The 25,172-nt window shown below is 31.7% G+C and overlaps 1 protein-coding gene across 5 annotated transcripts; it reads right to left on the bottom strand.

Moving 5' to 3' along the window:
* Positions 1 to 24: 24 nt before the first annotated feature.
* On the bottom strand, positions 25 to 23,517 carry Nrg (Neuroglian). Of its 5 annotated transcripts, XM_011065249.2 has the most exons (14): positions 23,320 to 23,517; positions 17,186 to 17,261; positions 17,021 to 17,044; positions 15,904 to 16,036; positions 13,736 to 15,151; positions 13,164 to 13,624; positions 12,692 to 13,048; positions 11,150 to 11,408; positions 10,750 to 11,070; positions 10,411 to 10,630; positions 9,407 to 9,563; positions 9,050 to 9,322; positions 8,114 to 8,206; positions 25 to 7,703 (listed from the first exon to the last, which is right to left on the bottom strand). In XM_011065249.2, exons 1-13 carry the CDS (start codon positions 23,347 to 23,349, stop codon positions 8,115 to 8,117), a joined length of 3,819 nt encoding a protein of 1,272 aa, XP_011063551.1. In that variant the 5' UTR covers positions 23,350 to 23,517; the 3' UTR covers positions 25 to 7,703; position 8,114. The 5 variants fall into 5 exon arrangements, with proteins under 5 accessions (XP_011063551.1, XP_011063550.1, XP_087260688.1 ...); XM_011065248.2 differs by lacking the exon at positions 8,114 to 8,206; XM_087404562.1 differs by lacking the exons at positions 8,114 to 8,206; positions 23,320 to 23,517 and adding an exon at positions 22,853 to 22,972.
* Positions 23,518 to 25,172: the final 1,655 nt, after the last annotated feature.

Here is a 25,172-nt window from a genome sequence, read left to right as displayed (position 1 = left end):
GGTAAAACTAAACTGTCGTACTCATTTTTTGTGAATTTCCTTGGTTTTTATTCTCTTTCTTTTTACTTCACTGACATGGGAGTTATGCGGGCAAATATCGGGATGCGTATCAATGCGATCGCGTTCGTGAATGAATAACTTAAAGATTAAGAGACAATTATTCGCTTAATTATTATACAACGTAGTGATCTCGTTGCTATACAAGGAGAAGATGAGAGAATTCAGTGCAGGGTGGCCCATCCCCGATCGCGCGCGCGATTATATGATAACTCTCTTGCGTGCGGACGAAAATGTTAACAATGAAAGTTAGGCCATGTCGTGCCTTTTTATATTGCTTGCAACTTTTGCATAAGTTAATTTCCGATACGTATTTGATCATCCACCACGAGTGGATGGACTGCCCTGCGCATCATCCATATTTCTGAACTGTCGTTTTTGCGGATTTTTTTTTATTTCGTAGAAAAATTATCTAAAATCGTGATGCCGATGCAAGAATGTATCAATGCATTCTTTATAGCTGCATATATAATATATAAACGGCGAAAAATACATCGGCACATTAGTAATATCAGCGTAATATACAATGAAGGATTCGCACGGTAAACGAGCACATGTTGAGTTACATTATTGAGATTCATTGTTCTGCATTGCCTCTTTTTTATAGCAATCGCTCTGGAACGGCGATAACACCTTTAAGTAACGAATGTTTGACGATGAAAAACGGAAACTGAAGTCGGAAAGTTAAGAAACACGTTAATAGGAACGATAATTATCGACAATTTGATGAGATTATCCTCGCTTTGTTCCACCATCACTTAACAATAAGACAGTCAATATGATGTCATATGATGTGATTGAGCTAATCGAATGAATACTTTATATATTATGAAATAATTGAGATTCACTATAAAAAAATGTGCTATAAAAAAAGAGTCAAGACTTTACATTTTTTTTTTCTCCGTAGTAACATGTACTCGTTATACAATGAACACTCTTTAATAAGTCACGAATCGTTTCCCTTGTCAACGCAATCTAATATCAAGCAGAATAGCAGATTCTCGCCCTTCGTCAAGGTAATAGAGATACCTCGGAAACTCAGTCGAAAGACCGATGGTTGCCGCAAAGCGCGCGTCTATTATTATAGATACGATCGCGCAAAAAACACAAATGGTTTTCTATACAAAGTATAAAATTATAAAAAAAAGAAAAGAAATATAAAAGAATAATACAACGTATGAAAATAATTGCTCGTGCGAAAGTATTGGAAGTTTGTATATATATATGTATATAACATTGGTTCTCAACGCATCTAACTAATTATTCAACGTGCAGAATGAACGAATCTCGCTATGTTTCGGTAAATATTGAGGCTAGCGCAATAGAAAAATACTCTAAAAATGTAAACGCGCTCGTGTGTATGTGTTGTGTATGTGTGACTTGGACATCGAGATTCGAAACATTTCGTCGTCAATTTTCCCAGCAGTCATATATTTAGAATATTTAGATATCGAATTGAGAATTGTGATTTTATATTATATTTATCTATGTAATTGCAGTTTCGATTACAAGTTTAGTGATTGCACAGTTGTACTATTGAGTGTGCACCGGCGATACCAGATTGTTTCACTGTATCGTTAATATCGCCTGTCATTGTGTTTCATTTATGATATACGTATAATAAATCTACGAAATTGTAGTATCGCATCGAATAAATTTATAATCAATTTCTTCGGTCAAGTATGACGTCATTTGTCCACTCTTTACCAGTCGTCGCAACCGCTTAGTTTATTTTCTATCTAATTAACATAAGTTTTCCTTTAACGTCAATATGTAATAACATCGTAACGAACATATAATAATACAAAAACCCTCCTTTCTTATAGTGTTTTTCATTCACAGAACTAATGCGCACTTGGTGTACATTAATGCTGTTGTATTCTAAATGTAAAAATGAGATATCTCAATTGATAAAATGCCCAATGTGTATTTTATCAAATAGCACAATAAAATGTATTGAATATTTTGCGGTTTAATTTGTTTCTACATTTTTACATCAATTTTTGTACAACGGCTTTAAAGTGCACTGAATGTACATTAGTTCTGCCAATGAAAAACACTATTAGTATGATAAGCCAATACTACATATTAGATCGAGTCACAAGTAATTTCTATCTTTTTTCTTTATTTTTAAATAGCTCAAGTCGCATAATAGCGCGTGCAAAACGCTTTCGAAGCCTTTCAGACTACAACACCTCCAAAACTTCAGTTGTCAGTTATAGGAAAAGAGATATAGATTGGGAGCTCGATGTCTAGCAGATTATCAGGGATCAAGATTGGCATTCAACATCATAAAGAGTGACCTCAAAAGTGCGCACGTTTTTTAAGCCCTCGATTTTGGAACTGTGTGCCAAATTTTACATTGAATTTATAAATCTTATTGAAATATTACAGAAATTAGACATTACAATTATCAGAGCTGGGAATGTAAAACGGATTTTCGCATAGACGTAATCCTCCTCCCTCCCCTCCAGCTATGATAACAATTGTCACCTCAATCTGAAACTTCTTTGTAATTAATATCTCATTATATTTTACACACAGTCCAAAAAAATGGGCGAAAAAATCCCTTTTTTGGGGGGTCACTCTTTACTAGAACTGGAAAATTACATAAATTAACCGCGGATAGGAGGATAAGCAGATAACATATCAAAATACTGCGAGGAGCGGTAAAAGACACTTTTCTAGCCTCCAATCGGAAGCCTACATAGACAAAAAAAAATTGTCAGTTATGTTACTTTTACTGCATGTGAATAAAAAATTATTTTTGAAACATAAATTTGCTTGAAAACATATAATTCTCTCTGAAAAATATTTTAAAACAACTGCTTTAATTACGCGCTATAAAAAGTATTTCAGAATTGATAATGGTGAGAAAAGGAAAATGAATATTGAATATTCTAGACGGCAGTTTTGACCAATTTTCATGGTTCTGACAATAGAATCTAGTTCTAAGTTTCGTCTGCATTTCTCGCAATCATGGACAAAGGAATGACGACAACAATGAAAGAGCAAAGGAGCAGACTGTATTTCATCTACGATGCCGATGTCATGGGTCGCTTTTATGCTTTGGTCACGTACAGAACGCAAAAAACTTGTGAACCAGAATAATCTCCGAGAAACTCGGAAATTAGTCAGTACGAGGTAATAAATCTATATTAATTAAGCGTGACAAGCCGTTAAATAAGATCGATTTTTTTGTCGTAGGTGAATAATCGCAATATCAGAGGACGACGCGGTTTAAGTCGCAGCTGCGATCATCCTTGTCAACATCCTTGATAGATTGGAGATGCGTAAGACGCAGAATCATATTCTACGCTTCCTGGAGCAAAAGTAGGTTTCCTTGAAGGGGGGGAGGGGAGCTTCGCAGAACGACAACAAATCGAAGAGTGTAAATCGTCGCAGATCACGAGATCCAGGATGAAAGAGATCGCGTGCAGCATCAAATCATCGGACAAGAATGACTCGAATGACTTCAGGAAGCAAGAGAATATTATCGAAATCTCATTTTTGACTGTAATGCGATAAATGTAAATACACCACACATCTTGTGTATCCGCATAAGTGCTTTTTAGGTACTTTGCTATGCTACAGAGATGGATTGATGACATGGGAACATTTGGTACAGTTCTTTGTACAGTTGTCACAATCAGAAACATGTATTATTGTTAACTTTGTGAAACCATATGATCATATCTCTGAAAAGAAACTGTGGAAATTGATTCCACGCTCACGGTTAAGGTCATCGCATGTGTTATACATATATTTTTCACATACTTTATTCTTTTCTCTTCCTTTTTCTATTTCTTTTTATTCTATTTGAATTTCCAAAGTATCATGTGACGAATGGCACTTTTAAGTTTTTCAATCTATCTTTTTTGAAATCATACTTCGAGGTTTTTTCCTCCTTTCAGTAATGAATCTTCAACGATCTGTTAGGATCGCAGGATACTATTAATTGTTCAGCTTCAAGTTTTAAAAGAAGAAATATTTATCTGTTCTGATAAAAAACAAAAGTCAATCGCCACATGACTTATTTGAAAGATTTTCCGAAAAGATGAATATTTAATAGAAATTATTTATGACTCGATCCAAGAAAGAAATCTTAATCGTGTGACGTCCAAGTCACCTGTACAGGATGTTCGGCAAAAAAGTTCCGTAACAAATATATTTCAATTAGAAGAATAATTCTGTATTCAGCATAAGGACGTATTTTGTACGAATTTATCATGAAAAGATGCTGTCCGGTATAAGATATATCATTTAAGAATACTATACTTTGTGATTCTTCGTACATACGTATCATAAATATTATACACTTTGTACCTATCTTTGTTTCACTTTATCTTTGTACCTGACATATTTGCTTGCGACACTTTTGCAGACAACCTGTACATCGCAATGACTACATTAACTTAACGGTTATCTAAACAAATTGTACAAATTGTACTTAAAGGTCTAAACAAATTTTAACATCCCATACACTAAGTAATAATAATTATATTTGCTCTTGTTGTGATCGCGTCGCGTCTTTTTAAGAATTACTCGCGTAATAATTCATAATTAATATATATAATATATATAATGTCTCTTTTTTTCTTTCTCTCTTTCTCTCTCTCTCTTTCTCTCTTTCTATATATATATATTTATATATTTAATATCTTCATATATTAAATAATCATAGTATTAATCTTATAATTATTGGATTATAATAAAATTACCAAAAAGCAAACTCTCATAAAAATAAAAGGGTTTTCGTCGAAGCATGTTTCACATACAAAAGCAACAGTTACTTATAGAGGCCTTGCGATTTCTGTTATCTACTTATAGTGCATATACAATCTTCTCTTTAATATTACTTTACTCTTTACTATCTTTCGCGTATCCTTACTATTCGCGCATACAAGCGTCCACGTGTGTGTAAAGTGTGTTTGTTAATAATAAAAGTGTAAGTGCATGATAATTATAGATTATTATGCGTTCGTTTAGATTTGGCCCTTTTTCGGCAGAGTAAAAATTGATCGCGACTAAAGGTTCTTAGTGTAATAACCGTTCATTATAAGATTAAAGTTAAAATCAGTCGAAGCCAGATTGCGACAATATCTTTTAAAGTAATTATTTTCCAGATTGCATGTAAAATGCATTGTCATTTTAATGATAATTGATATATTGGACATTCTTATTTTAAGTCAGAAATCAATTTTAATATACTATAAAATTCAATATATAATTTGTTATTTTTAATATCAATAATTTTGTTTTATTTATGAATATATATAAAACAGCAAAAAGTTCTTTAAACTTTTATATTTCATTGTATTGATTTTAATAATTTTTTTAATGCTGACGCTTTCACTAAGATTACGCATATTTAATTTAAAGAGAGTCACTTTTGCAAATCGCTTAAAAATAAATAGTTATTGTAAACATTGTAAAGTCCAATAGGCACTAAGATATACTTTTTTTCCTTATGAATATAGTCGTTCACACACACAACATAATATGCTAATATGATAAAAATTTTTTTAAATAAATTTTGCAGTGTATTGCTTATCTAGTACTTAAGCCTCTCCAAAGTAATTTTTTTCTGTAAGTTTATAAACACGTTTTCGGCATCACAATTCAAATTAAGTGACTTAATTTTATTCTTGGCCTTATATCAAATGAACAGTGATGAATGCTTTGAAGTATTTTTTGATTGGTGAATTAGTAAAATTCTTTCTTCCGATTGGTTAATCAAATGCTTCGAAGCATTCGTAGTAGCAACAACTCGACCACACTCATAATGAAGGTAGTCCTGTGGCACAATTAATGACAACGTTACATTCCAAAAGTAATATAAATTTGTTAACTACAAGAAACTTTGTATAGGTACACGCTCGATCATGCCTTCGTTTATGAAAACGAAAAAATATATTCCAGTTTATAGCGATAGTGCTCAATTTTGTGAAATTAATCTTGACGAAGATAATCGATCTTGATCTTGATAATCGTGAGAAAGAAACTTTACCTATAGAAGAATTTGTGAAATATGTAAATTTATTGATGTCACTAATGTCTGATATTTGGCTCGAAGTATGTCTAGATGAGAAAGTTGAGAGTTACACAGAGATTACAATTTTGAGCAAATTGTAATTATGCAATCGAATGTGGAATACATTGATACGTTGAATCAAGATTATAGCATCAAACGTATGAAGCGTTGGTTTAAAGATATGTTTCATGATGCATATATGAAAAATTTCCTATCGAGGTTTCCTTATGGTAAAGTAAAGCCTCCTATTAATGAATCCAGAAAACGTCAAAAAGATTTTTCTCAAATGGAATTTTTTTGGAAGGATGTTTGGAACAAAATTTGAAACTGTCAAATTTACGTATGGTTTACATCTCTGCAACGAACAATTTCCCAAGTCTGTCAGGAGCTATTGCATATCCATTCTGAAGTATTTAAATGGTAAATTATTATTATGTAATAAACACAAGTAATATTATTATCTAATTATTATTATGTATGAGGCCTTTTTTATGAAACTTTTCTCATTTTCAGGTATTATTGAAGATTGGTGCAACTCGTCGACTTTATCTCAACTAACTAAACTACTAAAAACTTTATTTTTGAAAGCTGGCCCAGTTTGATATAGCAACTGTATTAAATCCTTTTAATTTGAAAAAGAAAAAAAAGCAAAATTCTAATGGTTATAAACAGATAATTACTTTGGTATAAATATTTTAAAGGCTATTCAATACATGTAACAAGATAAGCAACGTTTATTTTTAATGAAATAAATTTTCAAATTGTTTCAAATGTTTTAATTATAGCAATGTAATTATTTATATTAAAAAATACATACACGTTTTAATATACGTGTATATTTCTTAATATTTATAAAAACCTAGAAACGTGAAATTTAGAAATCATGTTATAAAACATTGGATATTACATGCAGTCTTGAAAGTACTTCGCATTTGCACGAGTTTGGAATAATACGAACGCAATTTGTATACTTTGCCACCAATCGGAGTGTCTAATTCAACCTGGCTTTGTCAAAGATATTACGATCAATACTAGAATAGTTTCTACGGTACTATTTCCATAAATAGCTTGCACGCTATGAAACACCTATAATGTTCTTGGGTTTTATAATTAAAATAGAGATATGATTGATCGTCAACACTTGTAATAATATATATTATAAAGTAAAAAATCATCATAAAAAAATTAATCTTTCACATACTATTTCTCTATTGTATAAAAAAATCTAGTTAAAAAATTTGGAATGTTTGTAGTATTTTAACTTCATTAAACCCAAAACCATAATTAGTGACGATCTACAGTATTTTAAGTGATTGTAAAAACAGTCATGGTTTCCTACAGAAACTATAAAACCCAAAACTCAGAGTCTAATTGGCAGTATAGTGTTGGACATTGCGCCCAGCGCAAGGTGCATAGCAGAGCTGCTGCAATAGTTAAGAATCAGAGGATCCTTAACTTTAAAGAGAAAAAAATTTTTTATGCGGCTTTGATTAAGTTAGTTGCGGATGTTACACGTACGTGGCCATAGTACCAGTTGGAATAGATGGTGTCTCCTCTGGTCTACCTTTAGGTCCGTATTGTCCGATGAAGGATCCATCCTCCGTAAAGCGTCCTAGAACAAACAATGAATTCTATTATTTATACGCAAAATATTATATATAAAAGTATGACGCTATATGCATCATACAATTCTTTTTTAATTTTAAAATGAAGTAATGCTATATACATCAGCGTGTAATTTTATTGGATATTACACAATTATGTTAATTTTCGAATTAGTTTGCTAAAACATAAACGAAGCGAATGAAGTGTTAAAAGTGTGTATTAGAGAGACTTTGTATGAGAGCGGTCGATTCATAATTGGTGGAACAGATCTGCCTGTATACTTTGATTTTATGCAAGATTGATTGGAAAATAGAAGATTATCAATTAAAAGAGTGTAACAGGTGAATAGTAATGTTTCAGGAATTTGTATTTCATATTTCAACTGTTTCATTTCAAGAACACATTTGTTGAACTTACCTTAAACTAGGGTGGCAAATGCTTGTGAATTTGGTTCCTGCTTACGATGTCGGCCATACTGACCAATGAAAGAACCATCTTCGTTCATGCCCTCTATATCGAGTCACAAGCAATAAAGCAAATAAAATATATAACAAAATATACGTGACAAATTAAAAATAAAATAATCTAAAGCAAATACATAAATAAATATAATTTATGCGACTGCAGCTGTGAAGTGTATATAAAAGGAAAAGTGTTACATGATACAAGATTTAAATGAGTATGAAAATACACTCAGCTGTGTTTACATGAAATATGAGACTATTTCATTGTGCTCTCTAAACGAAAGTATTAAAAATATTATGAAAATATTAAAATGTGATACATTTGTCTATATTGCAATAATTGACAACAATACGTACCCTATTTCATAAAAGTCAATTCTCGTAATTAATTCTTCCCTAAACCTCTTCTTTATGTAACTCTTCTATTCTCAATTAATATATTATATATTATTTAATTTCTCCTCTTGTACTGTTCTTTCTACTATTTTTTTGCACCGACATAAATTATACTTACGTATTCTATTTTTCGATTCTACAAATTCGTTTTTTTGACTCTCAAAATTGAGCGCGCAACATTTTGAGTATGTGTTGTTAAAATCGAAAATTGAGAATAGAGGATTTATTCTATAAAACTAGTGATTTGAGAGGGATTTGACTACAATATAGAAGTATATACGCACGCACGCGCGCGCGCGTATGTGTGTATGTGTATACTTGCATGGACGCAATTAATATTTCGTAATTAATATTAATATTTTATCATAATATTTGATACTCGAAAAATACGTGTAGCAAATATTTTTAATTATATACTACTCTTATCAAATTTTCTAACATCGTAGATATTTTTCAATGATTCCCCAAGTCTTATAAATTCTGAATCTATTACCTGTATCACCATCGCCATATTCTGCCATGGAATCGGTATCAGATTCAGGATGTTTACCATCCTGATGAGAAGAAGACGCCAAGGACGCGCGTCCGCCAGCCGATTTGGTGTCTAATGGTTGCGAGTATTCATGGAATCCACCTTCTTCGGGGTAGTCCCCACGTCCAGCGGCTAATTCTCGCTCGTGCACCGCATACTTTCCGCCTCTATTTCGTTTAATTACGCATACGATTATCAGCACCAAAAGAAGAATGGCGATTGCTAGCATCATTCCTGTAAAAATATCACAACGTTTTTGATACATGCCAGTTGTCAACAAAATTGATCTAAAAATTTGATTAAAGAGAAAAGCATTACCTATGAACCAACCAGCTGTCGCTACATTTTCTTTCGGTTGAATAATGGGTCCTTCGCTACTTGTTTGTACTTCTTGATGAGCACTCTCGCTTATGTAGTCTCCATCGACAGCGACAATTGACATTATATAGATTTCGCCACTTTGAAGACCGCGAACCTATGTGATTTTTAATAATCATATAATTATTTTGTTTACACAATAATAAGATTGAAAATAAGACCATTTATGTGACTACATTAATTCTAAATATGATAAGCGCTACTTGATGGTCGAAACTAGATGTTGAAGTAATACATATCGTGATCTCAGACAACTCTCTCATCGCTCCGCGTTCTCTTAACGCCGAGCTATTACCGTGTCTCATAATATGTATTTTTAAAATAAATTTATCTCAGAAATATGATTGCGTGCCCTTACTCTCGAGCTTTCAACGTAATCCATCTAAAATATTAATAATCCTTCCAAATTTAATTACATGCATCTTAAAAACTTGTAAAGAACTTACTGCGAAAAATATTATCTCGATCTTTAAAGATTTAAGATGCTTGCATGGAATACTAGAGATCCGAGTTCAATTTTTGGCTGAGGTAATATTTTTCGTAATAAGTTCTTTACAGATTTTTAAGATGTATGTAATTAAATTTGGAAAGATCATTAATATTTCAGATAGAGATTAATATTTCAGATTGCGTTGAAAATCCGATAATAACAGCGCGCAATCATATTTCTAAGATAAATTTATTTAAAGAATACATACATGTATTGGTTCAATATGTTTTAATCAAGTGACACTTTTCGTATTTAAGTGATATCTTATTTATAATAAATTAGAATGAAGTTAGATACAATCAAAATGTAAATTTAATGAACATAATACTAATCACACTATTAATTTAAGCATAATAGTTTAAGATTTCAATACAAAAGATATCCGAAAGAATTTCGATTAATAGAATCCATTAACATATCAAAAAGCGTCAAACACAAATCGTTATAGACATACCTCAATACTATTCGACTGGAACTCGGGATCCGTCTCCAAAAATATCGTTTCGCCTTTCAGCTTATACTTGACGAAGAAATGACTTCCCGGATTACCATTAAAATTCGGCACCCAAATGATCCTAACGTTTGAATATCCATTCTCCACTGGTACAGTTTCCCATATAAATTGTGGGATGTCAGGTCGTTGAGACATTTTTGTTTTTTGTTCGATAAAATAGCTGTAAAAATACATCAAAATTATAAGTAACATAGATAAAATAACAAAATAATGTTTATCACTTTACAAATAATACAAATATTACTAATGTTAACTTCTTGTAACTCACGCGATACTTACTCATTGCCTTCACCGACACTAGTTGTGGCACGTATGTGAACGCGGTATATTGTATCAGGCGCTAATGTGGCTAATTTGGCACTCTTAGCTTTTGGATCCGTAACATCTGGCTTTCTCTCGAGTAACGTTCCTAGCTTTGTGCCGTTCACAACCTGATAATAAATTCTATATCCGGTTAAAATACCATTCGGTTCTGCAGGCGGCTGCCACGCTAGATATAACGCACTGGATCCCATGGGGAATGCTTCTAGACCAAGTACTGTCCCTGGTACTCCTTCTGGTGTGTTAAAGTTTAAAGTCTCGCTCGTAGGACCGTTGTATCTGAACAAAACAAACATTATTTAAAGATGGTTACAAGAAGCAAAATTTGGACAGCAATATATAATCAAAGTATTATTACCTGCCGTTGTAAACGAGCATTCTCACATAATTTTTACTGTACGGAACAAACTTCTCAACTAATGCTTCAGTTTTATTACCACCGCGAATATCAATCTCACGCATTCCCTTTTCACCATCCCTCTCCGTCCACGTTTGAATTTTGTATCCCACTAATTCACCTCTTACCGAATCTTCAGGTACCGGACTCCAACGCACATAAGCAGATGTACCCGATATTGGTTTATCTACTGTAAAGTTGCCGGGTGCTTGTAGGGGTACTGAAATAACGATTTAATGTTTTACAAATCGCATAAAATAGTTAATTATTGATATTAAAATAATTAATCTTAGCATATTAAATAAAATAAACTGAGACAAGTATTTAAATATAAATAAGAGAGAAAAAAATCATTTTTGATCAAAGCGAGTCTTAGGACTGATTGCACCAACGTTGGTCTCTTTTTGGCTTTAAAACGAGACAGATAAAATTTTAAGTCTCGCTTAAAGTCAAAGTGAAATTGGTGCAACTTTAGTGGTTAGTAATACTCACATGTGAATATTCAAAACAATTATCAATTTGTAGACTGCATTTGTAGAATGCACCGATTCAGTTTATTAGACTTTATTTCGCGTCGATTAAAAAAGACATTCTTTCACATACGTATACTGATTATTATGATTAATATCTTATGCCTCGATAGGGAGAACGGAATTCAGGAGATTCAAGTTCGAATTCCGGTTGTATTTTTCACAAATTATTTACAAGTTTTTAAGATATTAGGAGCATTGTTATAAATAGATTATAATTATTAAATCAATTAATTAATTGTAAAATTATGATTTCAGTTTATGATTGTGTTTCAAATCTGACAAATCAAATCGGCAATCTACAGAACTGATAAATTGTATTTATACGTTTACATGAATATTGCTCACAAGGAGAGGACACAATAGAAATTCTAATCTCTTTGAGCATAATAAAACATCAAAAACAAATTATGCTGTTTCCGAGTGTTTTGTTAGATAGATCTTGTATTTTTTTTAATATATGAAAGAAAAGAACTAATATGGAAAATTGAATCTCGATGAAATGAGTTAGTTTTCACATATGTAAATAAAAGATAGACATAAGGCTCGATAAAGTTTTTGAGCTATAGTATAGTATCAAAGATGTAAAACTTGTGCTCATACACAAAATATCTTTGATATACTGCAGCTTACAAATTCCATTATTGAATCTTATATACATGATATCTCTTATTCACCATATTATAAGCTATATTATATGTGAAAACTAATTTTATCGAAATCCAATTTTCCATATAAGCAGTGCGGGATCTTTTCATACATTAAAAAATATTACCTACAAAGTCTATTCAACAAAACGTTCAAACACGGCATAATTTATTTTCGATATATATACATAAATTAATCACACTGAAAGAAATAGAAACTCTTCTTATAAGTAACAAAGTCCGCTTTGACCGAAAATAGGTTTCTTCTCTCTTATTTATGTGCAGTCTTAATATATCGTAATTGAGCAATTTTATCAATAGACTACCGTCTTCTCCGGAATATCCAATAACTTCTTTAGCTGGAACTCTACATTCTCCTTTTTCATTTATCGCGACAACCTTAATTCTGTATCTCTGATAAGTAGGTTGATTTTCTACCACAAGAGTATTTTTTCTCCAATCATGTATATTATTTGTAATCCAGTCTTCACCCCGTATATCTCTTCTATAAAATATTCTATATTCAAATTTGGCGCCATTATGCTCTATCTGTGACATGACTGTCCATGAAATAACCAAATTTTGTGGCGTTGTACCCTTGCCCACGACATTGTCCGGATTTTTATTAGGAAGATCCGGTAAGGTAGTACAAACATCGCTGTGTGATGACGGTAAAGAAGTACCTGTGTAAAAAGCAATATCGTTATATCGGTTTATAATGATATATATATATTATTTATTCCAAAGAGAAAATAATAACCATAGTAAATTGATTAAAAAAAAAAAGGATTTTCTCACCTATTTTATTCCACGCAAGAACACGGAACGTGTAATTAGCCCAGGGTGACATAGGCACTTCGTACGTCTGGTCCGTAGCTGGGACCTGATCGTGAGCTATCTCCCAGGTATCTGGTGTAAAAGTAGTATTATATTGGATCGTATAGCGTAGAATTGGAGATCTATTATCTCCCATAGGTATCCATTGTACAATAGCAGAGTTAGATTGGCATTTGATGCTGATTAATCTCGGCGCATTAGGTACATCTTGAACTATCAATGTCGCTTGCGCGCTTGTTTCGTCAAGATCAGTGCGGGCGACACATGTGTAGATACCAGAATCCAATTCAGTCGTCTTCGTAATCAATAGAGAATAATCGGAACTTCGTACAAATCTCGGTTCCATCTCAAAGTCTATTGGTTGGCCATTGCTCAACCAGTCTATGGTTAGAGGTAGAGTGGGATCAGTAACAGCATTACACCTAGAATAAACGTAGAACAAAAATTATAAGCGATATTTTGTAATTATACATAAGATTATAGATTTATCTTTCCTTTTATTGAAATTTCAATATTTGTTTGCAAAATTTTACCTAAATGTGGCAGTAGAGCCGGCTGCGACCTCATAGTCCTCTGGCACATCTGTTATCCTAGTATGCTCTTTCACCATCAAAATAGCGGATGCATTCACCTCACCCAACTTATTTTTGGCATAACACGTGTAAGTACCGGCATCTAGGAATATCACATTCTCGATTTCCAAATCGCCTACATCTAGAATTTTGTAACGACCGCCGGTTAATTCTTGTCCGTTTCTGATCCATTTGACCTCGGGTTTAGGCGCGCCGAAAACGCGGCACGTAATCCGAATGGTCTTGCTATCCACTGAGCTTAAGTTCATAGGCGGTTGCGTGATATCTGGCGCGAGCGCTAACACATTTATAAATACGTCCTTGTAAACGTATCCAAACGAATTAGTAGCGTTGCATCCATAATTTGCCGTATCATTTTTCACCAATCTCTCGATGATAATGGAATTCGACGTGACTTTCCTTCTTTTATTCTCCGGCGCTTCGGATATCGGTTTACCGTTACGGATCCACTTGATTTCAGGAACGGGCACTCCGCTAGCCTCGCATCTGATTTCTGCAGTTTCGTCCTCCGCAGCATTCACGAACTCCGGCTCAACGATGAAATACGGTGAGGCCATTACTTGCAGATTTATAGAATACGATTGGGCTTGATCCACTCCGTTTGATGCTTCGCAAGTATATTGCCCCTGGTCCTCAAAATTGACGTGTTTTATAATGAGAGATTTGCCATAATTTCCTTGAATTATCCTATCGCTCGGCTTGATCATTTGACCATTTTTGCTCCAAACCATCTGCGGCAAAGGCGTCCCTCCAAAAATACAATACAGTTCTACCTTTTTACCGCGCATAGCAATCTCATTTTTCCTGGTGACATATTGCCTTTCAGGAGCATATTTGTTCTGGCCGCTAGACGCACCCGTAGAAATTACATTTAGCAAAACTTTATTGCCTACTTTGTATTCGTTTCTGAACACAGATGTGGCGGCACAGGCATAATAAAAATCATCCGAAGCGTCGTCTCTCGTAACATTGCTGAACCAGAGATTACCCTCCGGATCAAGGGTCATCCTTGAATTATTGATTGACTTGATACTACCAGCGATATCCTGAATTAGCCAATAAACGTTTGGCTTAGGCCAGCCATCGGGTGGTTGGCAGGTAAGTTTAAATGGTGCACCTTCAGTCGCGCTTAACGGTATCGGATTTTCATCCTTAAACGAATTTAATTCGGCCTTTCGAACGAACACCGAATTCGATGTAGCTGTGCCCCCGTCATTTTCAGCAAAACACTGATATTGTCCTAGATCTTCATTTTGCGGTCTTGATATAACCAAAGTACCTCTACCAGGTTGTTGAGAAATGCGATCGTCATACGCTGGCCACAAAAAGGGTTTTCCATTTTTAATCCAATGATATCTATATAAAATTATACAATATCAGAATTTTTTCTAACATGCGTTAAATCATATTTTTAACACATAATAAAAACATAGTAAAAAATAAAAATGAAAAAGATAAATCTTATAACAATGTCTTATAATATGTCTATATTGGCACATAAATCGTTGATTAAACTTATCATTTAACAAGTTATTTTTTAAATTCATTATTAAAATTAATTCAACATCGACATACATGATGAAATTTAACACGCGTTTTATAATTTGTTTTTTCTAATTTGTGAATAAATTTCTTTTTATAAATAAATAATATAATTTCTTCTTATAACCAAGATTTTATATACACACACACACACACACACACACTATATGTATAAACTATATAATCATTCTTTATTTGTTTATAAAAAATTGCACCAACGCCCGTATGGTTAGATAAGTCAGTATTAGTGATGATTATTTCACACATCCTAAAGCTATGAGATCATCTTTGTAATTAAGATCGACCAGTTGCACCGACTTCTTCTCTATACTGCATGAGATGAATAAGCTCGACGTGAGTGCAATGAAATATTCCGAAAGTACGTTTTCCATTCTTAAGCAACTTCAAGTGTCATATTTACATAATAGCTATTTCCTTGATAGCACTTGCGAGATACTATCTAATAATGACAACAGACCGTGTAAAAGATGACTTAAAGATAACAATATTCTATATGTAATAAAAAACAAAATAAAAATCAAATCTAAAAAAAATCAGATACGTACACTGGAGCTGGCTCTCCTTCCGCTTCACATTCAATTAGAAATGGTTTATGATTTTCACTGGCGTTTGGTCGTGCCACTTGAAACAGTTGCTCATCCGTTGGTGGCTGTTTAGATATTCGTGGCGGTGATTGAACTAATAAACAAAAAAATATATTAGGTCCAGAACAATTGTGCCATTAAAGTAAACTAGTAAAAGAGAAATACACAAATGTAATCTAAACAAGAAACATTTATAATTGTTTAATGTAATGAAACTCCGCTGTGAAAGATGATCTTCGTGATTTTTAATTAATTATCATAAAGGTCAGCCACACCTTACTATAACTTAATTGAAATAAATACATTAAGAGGATATAAAGAGAACAAATACACGATAGAAGAAAATGTTCTTTAAAGGATATGTACAGGATAGGTACATACAAATATTTGAAAGTAATGAATCTCGAATCTAATAAAAATAATATTCTACAGTTCATATTGAAACTATGTTGTATGTATGTTTATTGTTGTATTGGAACCATGTTGTATTTATGTTATATTGTTATTTATGTTAATTATGTTGCATTGCACATAAAATAACGTAAATAATGTATATGGTAATAAAATATTCACATAAAAATGATTTACAATGTTTTCATGAATGTTTCATGTATATTTTAAGCCTATTCTACAATGTTTCCTTTTTTTTGTTTCCTTTTTTTTATTTTATCTTTTTGCTTCTTATCTGGTTTTTTTGTTTTTTGTCGCCCGAGATAAAAGTTAACAAACTTCGGAAAAAACGAGAAACAGTAACAAGAAATACAATTGCTAAAACAGTCATCAAGGAGGGAAAAAGCAAAAAATAAGAAACAAAGAGCACATTGTAGAACAGGCTTTAACAGCCAAAGATACTCTAGACATAGGTGTAATTGCGTGAATGTACAAATACTAAGAAGTGTACATGATCTGGAGTGTAAACAAATAGGGACATGTATATATGTAAATGTAAATACACAAAAACATAGCAGCCCCGTGTAGAGAATTTATTCTGTGGCAAAATGGTCTTTGCGTGAATGAAAGATTGTTTATAATAGAAAGCACGATTACGAAAAACGGTTTCCATAATAGTGTATTTCACCTTCTACATTCTCCGGGACACGTACTATAATTGAAAATTAAAAAATCACAGGTTTAATAGCAAAATCCATTGCAATTCGTAGCATAATAGAATAAACTTCTTAGCTATATTAATTATAATAAATATAAAAAGTAATCCGCGAGCGATTAAATTGTTTACACTCACCTACAGCTGCTGTGCCAAGCACCAGCGTGCAAATAATACACACGGCAAATCTCATTGTCGCTTCGTACTTAGAACGCTAAAACAATAATATTTCTTTTATTAAAGGTTTCTCTCGTCAAAAATGATAAAGGACTAGGACATCTTTGATCAAATCCATGTTAACTTAATCGACAATTAATTCAATCGGCAGAATTATTCACGGCAAAATTTCTAACTGTACAATTTATTATCTCTTATTTTTAATCTTTCCTTTCATATTTATCTCAATAGTTTTCTTTTAACTGACAACTTCATCAATCTTCGCTCAAATTAAGTTGATCCCATTAAAAAAAAATAAATCATGATTTCTGCAATATTAACATTTTTTATCAATTGTGAGCGACAATCTGCATCTGTATCCATGACAGATATATAAGATTTTCGACACATTTTTGTCACAATGAACATAACTGATAGTTTCTGTTTGTAATCATTATGGAAGCGTTGACTCGACATGTATAGAGGAAAGGCTCCTATTACGAGATACCTATTACGAGTTCATTTTAGATAAATACTAGAAGTCTATAGGTAGAATTTAAAAAAATAACAGGTCATTTTGAAGGGAATTTAATAAGTTTAAGATAATGTTATATAATGTTTTAATTCAAATTTCATTTTTTTTTGAAAATTAAAGAGTTGTAAAAAGTGAGCAAATCGCAAAGTAAAAAAATTGTGCTTCTAATATAAGATGCCTCGAGAAATCGACAGTAAAACGCAAAGTATATCAGTATTGCAATTAAAAAACTTTATTTAATATGTTTCTAAAATACAAACAAACAGCCAGCCAGCGTGCGCGAAAAATGAACATGAGATAGATTACATCCTCGTTTTCAAATAGTTTGAATCAAGCATCGCAGATATAAGCACTTGACGTTCATTCCGTTCATTGCCTTTTTTATTATTGTACAATAATTTATACTTTAGCAACGATTTTCACTATAATATAGGGGTATTGGTTATTTCATATTAGAAATACCCTGAGTATCTCATATTACGATTTCCACTCTTTACGTTTTGCGATCATTAAATCTAATTTCTGTAATTAAGCAATTTAACATATTCCGTATTTTTCTATTAGTACGACTTTACTCCATCACTACATGAAGAATTTATTGCCAAATATTTATTTATTAAATAATTAACAATGCTTAAAGGCTCATCTCAATGAAACTTGAAGATAATCCAAATTCTTAAATCTTTTTTTACGATGACTGCAAGCATAATCTAAAAAATAAATTTCCTACTAAAGTTTTCGATCCAAGAGCAATAAATTCATAGTGGAACCAATAAATAACGTCTATTAGTTTAGCAGAAACGCCGCTGTCTCATATTAGACGCCTATCTCATAATAATAATCTTTCTTCTATATTTTTGTAAGTTTTATTTTCTGAGGACGTATAATTTAAAAATAAATAGAACGTTTGAGATATTAATCATGCCTGGCTCACTATCTATTCATTATTTTTAAATTTTTAATTCTCTCAGCTTTTAAATACTTTGTAAAAAATATTCATTAACATGAATAAAATTGTACAAATATCATCCAATAAGTTAATCGGAATTTGCTCGAAAATACTAAAAATCAGAAAAAGCAGAAATGTATTAATAATTTATAAGCAGTTTTTATAATATACCACCTGCAAAAGCTTTCAAATTGTTTCTCCGAGATTCTCCAAGTTACATGCGAGACGCAACGTCATATTTTAAAGTAGAAGAAAAAAAAGAAACTCATTTTTTTATCAAATGCTTTACTAAAGCGAACCGATATGTCCGACATACAGCGCACATATGCAGAGTCAAATTTCATGTGAGCGACAGATGAGAACTAAAGAAACTTTACACTCGAAATGAATCTTTTTCTGAAGATCTTTCTCAAAATAATAATCAATACCACAAGACAAATATACTCTAACTAAATAATATTTAGTGATCGTCCATTGTGAAAAAAGATTTACGATTTCTGAAGCAAAAGTATTTATGATGTCCGGAACAAAGGACAGCCAGGGTTAACAGATATATGAATAAAATCCTTCACCCTTGAGTTACAAAAAGGTTTCAAGAAAAGATTCAAAACATTTGTAAAATGACAAAACGCATCAGAGAGATTTATATGTTACAGTAAAAACGAATTAGCTATCATATAGTATATGTTACACACACATACACATACATATTATATGTATATATAAATTATATATATGTAGGATATTTATCTTTTTGTATATCTTCGAAAAATCTTTTTCTTTAATTTCATGGTGAATATTTATCTTAAATAACAAATAATCAAAGATAATAACTTATACTTTTTTCCTTTTATTTAAATTAAAATAAAAAATCAAAAGCTATCAAGTTGCAGTTAAATCATTGTTAACAAGATATACAATTCGCAAAGAATTTAGCTTAAGCAATATGCTTTTACTAAACAGTTTTAACAGACAAATATTAGTTTACTTACACTGAGAAAAAAATGCTGTTGATTCAATTAAAGTCGATATTATGGGCTGCCACTAACATAAGTGATTAATTTATATATATTTTTATTGACAAGGCCTTGATTATTGAAATAATAATTTATGCTTTTATATCAATAAAAGTATACATGAATTAATTATTTATGTTAGTGACAGTCCATAATATATATTTTACTTGAATCAACAGCATTTTTTCTCAGTGTACAATAGTGTTTACTGATGATAATAATTTTAAAAATCTTAAGCAATTAATAAATATATAAATATATAATTATTGAATTTTACACTCTTACTGCAATATATATAGGAAAAAAATTTTGCTGTATTAATTAAAATTCTAGATTCAGTCAGATACAAATAAAACACGAACCTATTTCTACCAGTCTATTTAATTTTAATCTCGATTCGATCTATTCTTCATCTTTTTCTAATTCTTAGGCCCATAAGATCAATGTAAGATTAATTTCAATCTCAATTCAATATATTCAAACCATTCAAAATGTAACTTCATTACGGACTCTCGATATTAAAACCAAAAATAGAAACCAAATAAGATGAATGAGAATATGACGCGGTTATTAATGCACAAAATTATTAAGTAATAATTTTGCTCGAAAAAAAATTACGTCTATGAAAATTGTATTTTCGTTTCAACTCACTTTGGAGTCCTCCTCAGCAATAAATTACAAATTTTATACATGTATATACATCCTCTCATGATTCAAAGACAAGTCACCAACAACAATTGCCACATTAAGGCTACGGTCTATTTGATACTACAAATGTTTCGAAACATTTTTTGATTGGTCAATTAATGAAATTCTTTCTTATGATTGATCAGTCTTTCTTATGATTGATCATGCTTTCGAAGCGTTTGTAGTGCTAAGTGGACCGCACCCTTGAATATAGCATAAAATCTCGACAAATAAAGAACTTGTCTTGAAACTTTGGATTACCATTTAATAAATATCGCAATTAAATATTCATGCAAATATAATGTAATGAAATAAACGCTCTCTTAAACGTGCTTACAATAAAGTATCGAGTACATGAATTTGTAATTCGTTGTTGAGAAGAACTTCAAAGTCATTCGAAACGTACAATTTTCCTGGATGACATCGCATTTTTCCAATAAAAAAGTAACATCATTATTTAATAATTTTGCGCATTAATAACCGTGCCTCTCATTTGTCCTATTTTTATTTTTGGTTTATAATTTCCGTCTGCCGTTTTCTAATTTTAAAAATTAGGGCCATAACACACAAAAAAATTTAAGCAGTAAAACATAAGCAGTTAGCGAATTGACTAATCACAGTAGAGTCCGTAAAGCCATAACGTAAGCAGTAACTAATCCAATGTTGATTTTCTTACTGCTTACGTCTTACTGTCTTAAGTTTTTTGTGTGCCATGGCCCTTAAGATAAGGAAATCAATATGTTTATGAATTTAATATTGCTTACGTTATCGATCTCTATTGACTAATCCGTTTACTATTTAATTTTACTACTTAAGTTTTTTGTATGTCCTGGCCCTTAGAAGATAACAAATTGAACCGAAATTAAAGGGTGTCTACATTCGTAGAATAGATAATAGGGTATGCTGCTAGTTGATTGCTACTACTGAAAATTTATATTTCCGTTACGTATATTATACTGATAACTGGCAGTAAAATACGAACACAGCCAAAATACAAATGAATAGAAAACGTGATATTTAATTAAAGCGGATCTTCACGCCTAATTTTTTATGGATTTATACAATTTGTATTTCAAACATCAATATTATTTGTTGATTTTAAAACACAGTTCTAGATCGAAGTTCTAGACTGAAATAGTAATATCACAAATAACGAGCAATTTAATATTATTTATATTTTAATAAACATTTTTTAAACCCTATAAATAATTTATTGCAAAAAATTTCAGCTGAAATTCGAACGGAAATTGTATAAATTTTTTTTAAAAATATACGAAAATCCGTCTTGACTGAATATAGCGTTTTCTAATTGTATATATACATATATATATATAATGATTTTCAATTAATTACAGAATATTATAGTATATATATACTTCTCACTTGAATTTTCATGTTTTAAAATATTTCTTTATATTTCTTATATGCCCTTATATACTCCTGATACTGTTTTTAAATTAAGAGTCCTACGTTCTTGTAAAAATTAATCATTTGTGTTTTAATTCCATCGATTAATTTTCATTTAATTCTTAATGTATACAATGATTTACTACACAATCGATCTTTTACTATACAATATGAGTCATTCGTATCTCACATTAATTTTCACTTCAATAAATATACAAAAATTATTAAGTGATTCTCACATATATACTTTAACATCATTAGAAAATATTTATAAGATTGTTTATTAAAAAAAATATGTACATATATAAATTGTAACTAATTATTTACTTGATATTAATTTTTGTTTTCGAAGAAAAAAAATGTACAGAACACGAATGTATAATACTGCTATTTGTATTATATAAAATTCGTTTTATTTGTATTTCTTATTGACAATCACCACACTTTTGCAATGTACATACTCAGGATATCGTACTAGGCATTGTTTAATGAGGAAATTGTTTCAGAAGCTTTTGGAAGATATTAAATGAGATAGATTTTATGAGACTGAAAGCCTTCAATGTTTCGACACGTAACAGCACTCGGAGTCTTCCGGCTTCCTTAAAAAAAAAAGATCAATAAACAGAAAAATTCGTCACATCCGGAACGATACGAACGATATATTATATATCTATCTATCTATCTATCTATCTATCTATATATATATATATATATATATATATATAGAATCCCGGTCTGATTTTCTTCAATTAATCATACATCACTCCGCGGTCATGTACCCCGTGGCGCTTTTATCAATGCAGTAAACACAAAATTACACCCACACAGATAAACATACACGCGCGTGCGCTTAAAACCCTTAGCGCGATCAGCCGCAAGATCGAAGCTGACCCAATTATCCAAATTTTTCAAATTCACCGGGATGTTGTGGGACGATGGTTGCCAATAGTGATACGAAAAAAAAAAATGGGCGTGCACCCGGCATCGATGAGAAGGAAAAAAAAAAGAAACAAAGCCGTGAAAGGGGGACTGCGTGTTTTCTCACGTATATTCACCAACGGATACAGTTTTATCAATAATCCGTGGAACCACTCGAATGTCACAAGGAAGATCCAAGGAAGATTCAGGCACTCGCAAGACGATTGGAACGCGTCGTTGCGTTCGACGTCTTGCCGCGATGATCTCACTCGTCGTCCTTCATGACTCTCCGCGAAACGGAAACGCGATCAGAATTAATTCGAATTAACGATCTCCTCGACGAAACGGGCGCGTCTCGTTCCGGTCGCCAGGAGGGCGTCCTGTTTCCACGGCGTACAATTTTGTCACTACTGGCCACTATGATGTGACGCGGTGTGGCGCGGCAAACTGTAGTTTGCAAACGTGAACGGGCGCGGGCGACGAGAAACACGAATGGGAATGGGAAACGGTAGAACGAAAAGCGGGCACACCCGTAAGATCGCATTGATCGCCCGGACGTCGCCGTCGCGACGCATCGGTTGCATCGGGTTGATCGTAGACTTACCGATCCTTTGGCATTCGGTGGCGCAGTCATGGTGCCGAAACCTTGTCGCTATCACCAGGGCATCGTCGAAAGGACTACAGAAACCACCGACTCGAACACGTAACTCGCCGTACGGTACCTCACTATTCAGTGTATTGTGCGTGTAAACGTCTTATCTGTGTGCGTGTGTGCGCTCTACGCGTCACGCCGCGCTCGGTGTTTCTGGGTTTCTCACTGGTGACTGGCCTAGGAAGACTAGATATATATATGTGTATATTTAGACAGAGAAAGAGAGAGAGAGAAGTAGAGAGCACCGTTACTTTGTCGGTAACGTTATCTACTGTACCGAGAGAGATACTCGACTTCGTTATCGGCGAGATATTGTAATTTAAGGATTTGTAATTTAAAGATAATTATCGATAATATTTATATTAATTGACACTTCACCGATACTCGTATATGTTATCTGTAATTTATATGTATGTCTTTGTAACATATATAATTAATTGACCTTATAATTTAAATATATCTTTTATGTACATACAATTGGAAAATTTGTGTTAAATTTAACAATCATTCAAATTTCTATGTTAATTTAACACAAGGTGAATATTTTAGACAGTAACACAAATATCGTGTAAAAATTCGTAACACAGTTTGTAAGTAATTATACTTCTTCATTAAAATTAACATTTATATTTATATATTAAAATTAAAATATGTTTCAATAAATTTAACATTTATACATTAAATTGACACATTTTATTTATTTATCTTAGAATTTATGTTTTAAAAAACATTATTTTCATGTTATTTAGTTTACTTACTCATAAATTGTAGTTAGTTTACTTATTCATAAATTGTATTATTTTAATAACACTAAGAAATGTCAATTTAACACAAAATATTCAAATAACACAATCACATTATGTTAAATTAATACTCGAATATTAAAAATTTTGTATTGAATTTTTAATATCCGAGTGTTAATTTAATATAATGTGATTCTGTTATTTGAATATTTTGTGTTAAATTAACATTCAACACAAATTTCTAACAAATACAAAATATTTTTTACTGTGTAGTTTTATAATCATGATAAATAAAATTTAGCATTGTGATTTAAAAGTCTTTCAATATAAGGTGAAAAGTAATCATGTATGAACAAAAAATTCAATTAAAAATAAAATCTAGGAGTTACATAATTTATATTTGCCTTTTGAAATATATATTATCCTTTACTTAGTTTATCATAATGTAAGGATCTCCTATGTAGCTGCATGTTTTTATGAAAAATAAAATATAACATGAATAGAGCAACAGACTGAGAACAGAGGAGTTATAAAGACATTAAAGCTACATTTATTATACGTCAAATAAAGTCTAAAGGCCATGTTACCTTTGTTTTCCTCAATAATTAATTTTGCTTCTCAAATCGATCATCTTTTTGTTAGAAAACATTTTCTGTATATATCCACTTACATGAAACTTATAGTTTTTAACATTGGTTTCGAACGATTATATCGAAAAAAGCAATGCAAAGACACTTTCGGTGGTTTGCCATTACCTTCCGAGAGATCAAATAAAATCTGATGTGTTCTTGGTAGATTTGAATCCGGATCTTTTCAGAGAGCATCGACGTAACTCTCTACTCCAAAATCGCCACATAGTAAAATATAACATAATTAACATTAATTTAAATCTTTTAACTCTAAGATTATGATAAATAAAATTTAATAATTTTCTTTTTCAATGTGATGAAAAACAAAATATAATTGATACATAAAGAAAAGAAATATCTTAGGAGAATTTATGTATACGATCTGCTTCTTTTTTTTTAAATATATATTAAACATACATCTTAGTCTTTATTT

Source organism: Acromyrmex echinatior, chromosome 3 (genome assembly GCF_024713525.1).
Source record: "Acromyrmex echinatior isolate Ae372 chromosome 3, ASM2471352v2, whole genome shotgun sequence".
Taxonomy (NCBI): domain Eukaryota; kingdom Metazoa; phylum Arthropoda; class Insecta; order Hymenoptera; family Formicidae; genus Acromyrmex; species Acromyrmex echinatior.
The sequence above is the reverse complement of the archived record's forward strand: the minus strand, read 5'-3'. Positions and strand labels throughout refer to the sequence as shown.

What these genes read in the sequence shown, in the direction of transcription:
- Nrg (XM_011065248.2), bottom strand. Translation starts at nt 23,349, where the DNA reads ATGACTGCGCCACCGAATGCCAAAGGATCG. An exon ending in GGCTCTACTGCCACATTTAG is followed by an intron (nt 13,625 to 13,735) that starts GTAAAATTTTGC and finishes CGTTTATTCTAG; the next exon opens with GTGTAATGCTGTTACTGATC. An exon ending in ATATGGCGATGGTGATACAG is followed by an intron (nt 7,704 to 9,049) that starts GTAATAGATTCA and finishes TGTTTGTTCTAG; the next exon opens with GACGCTTTACGGAGGATGGA.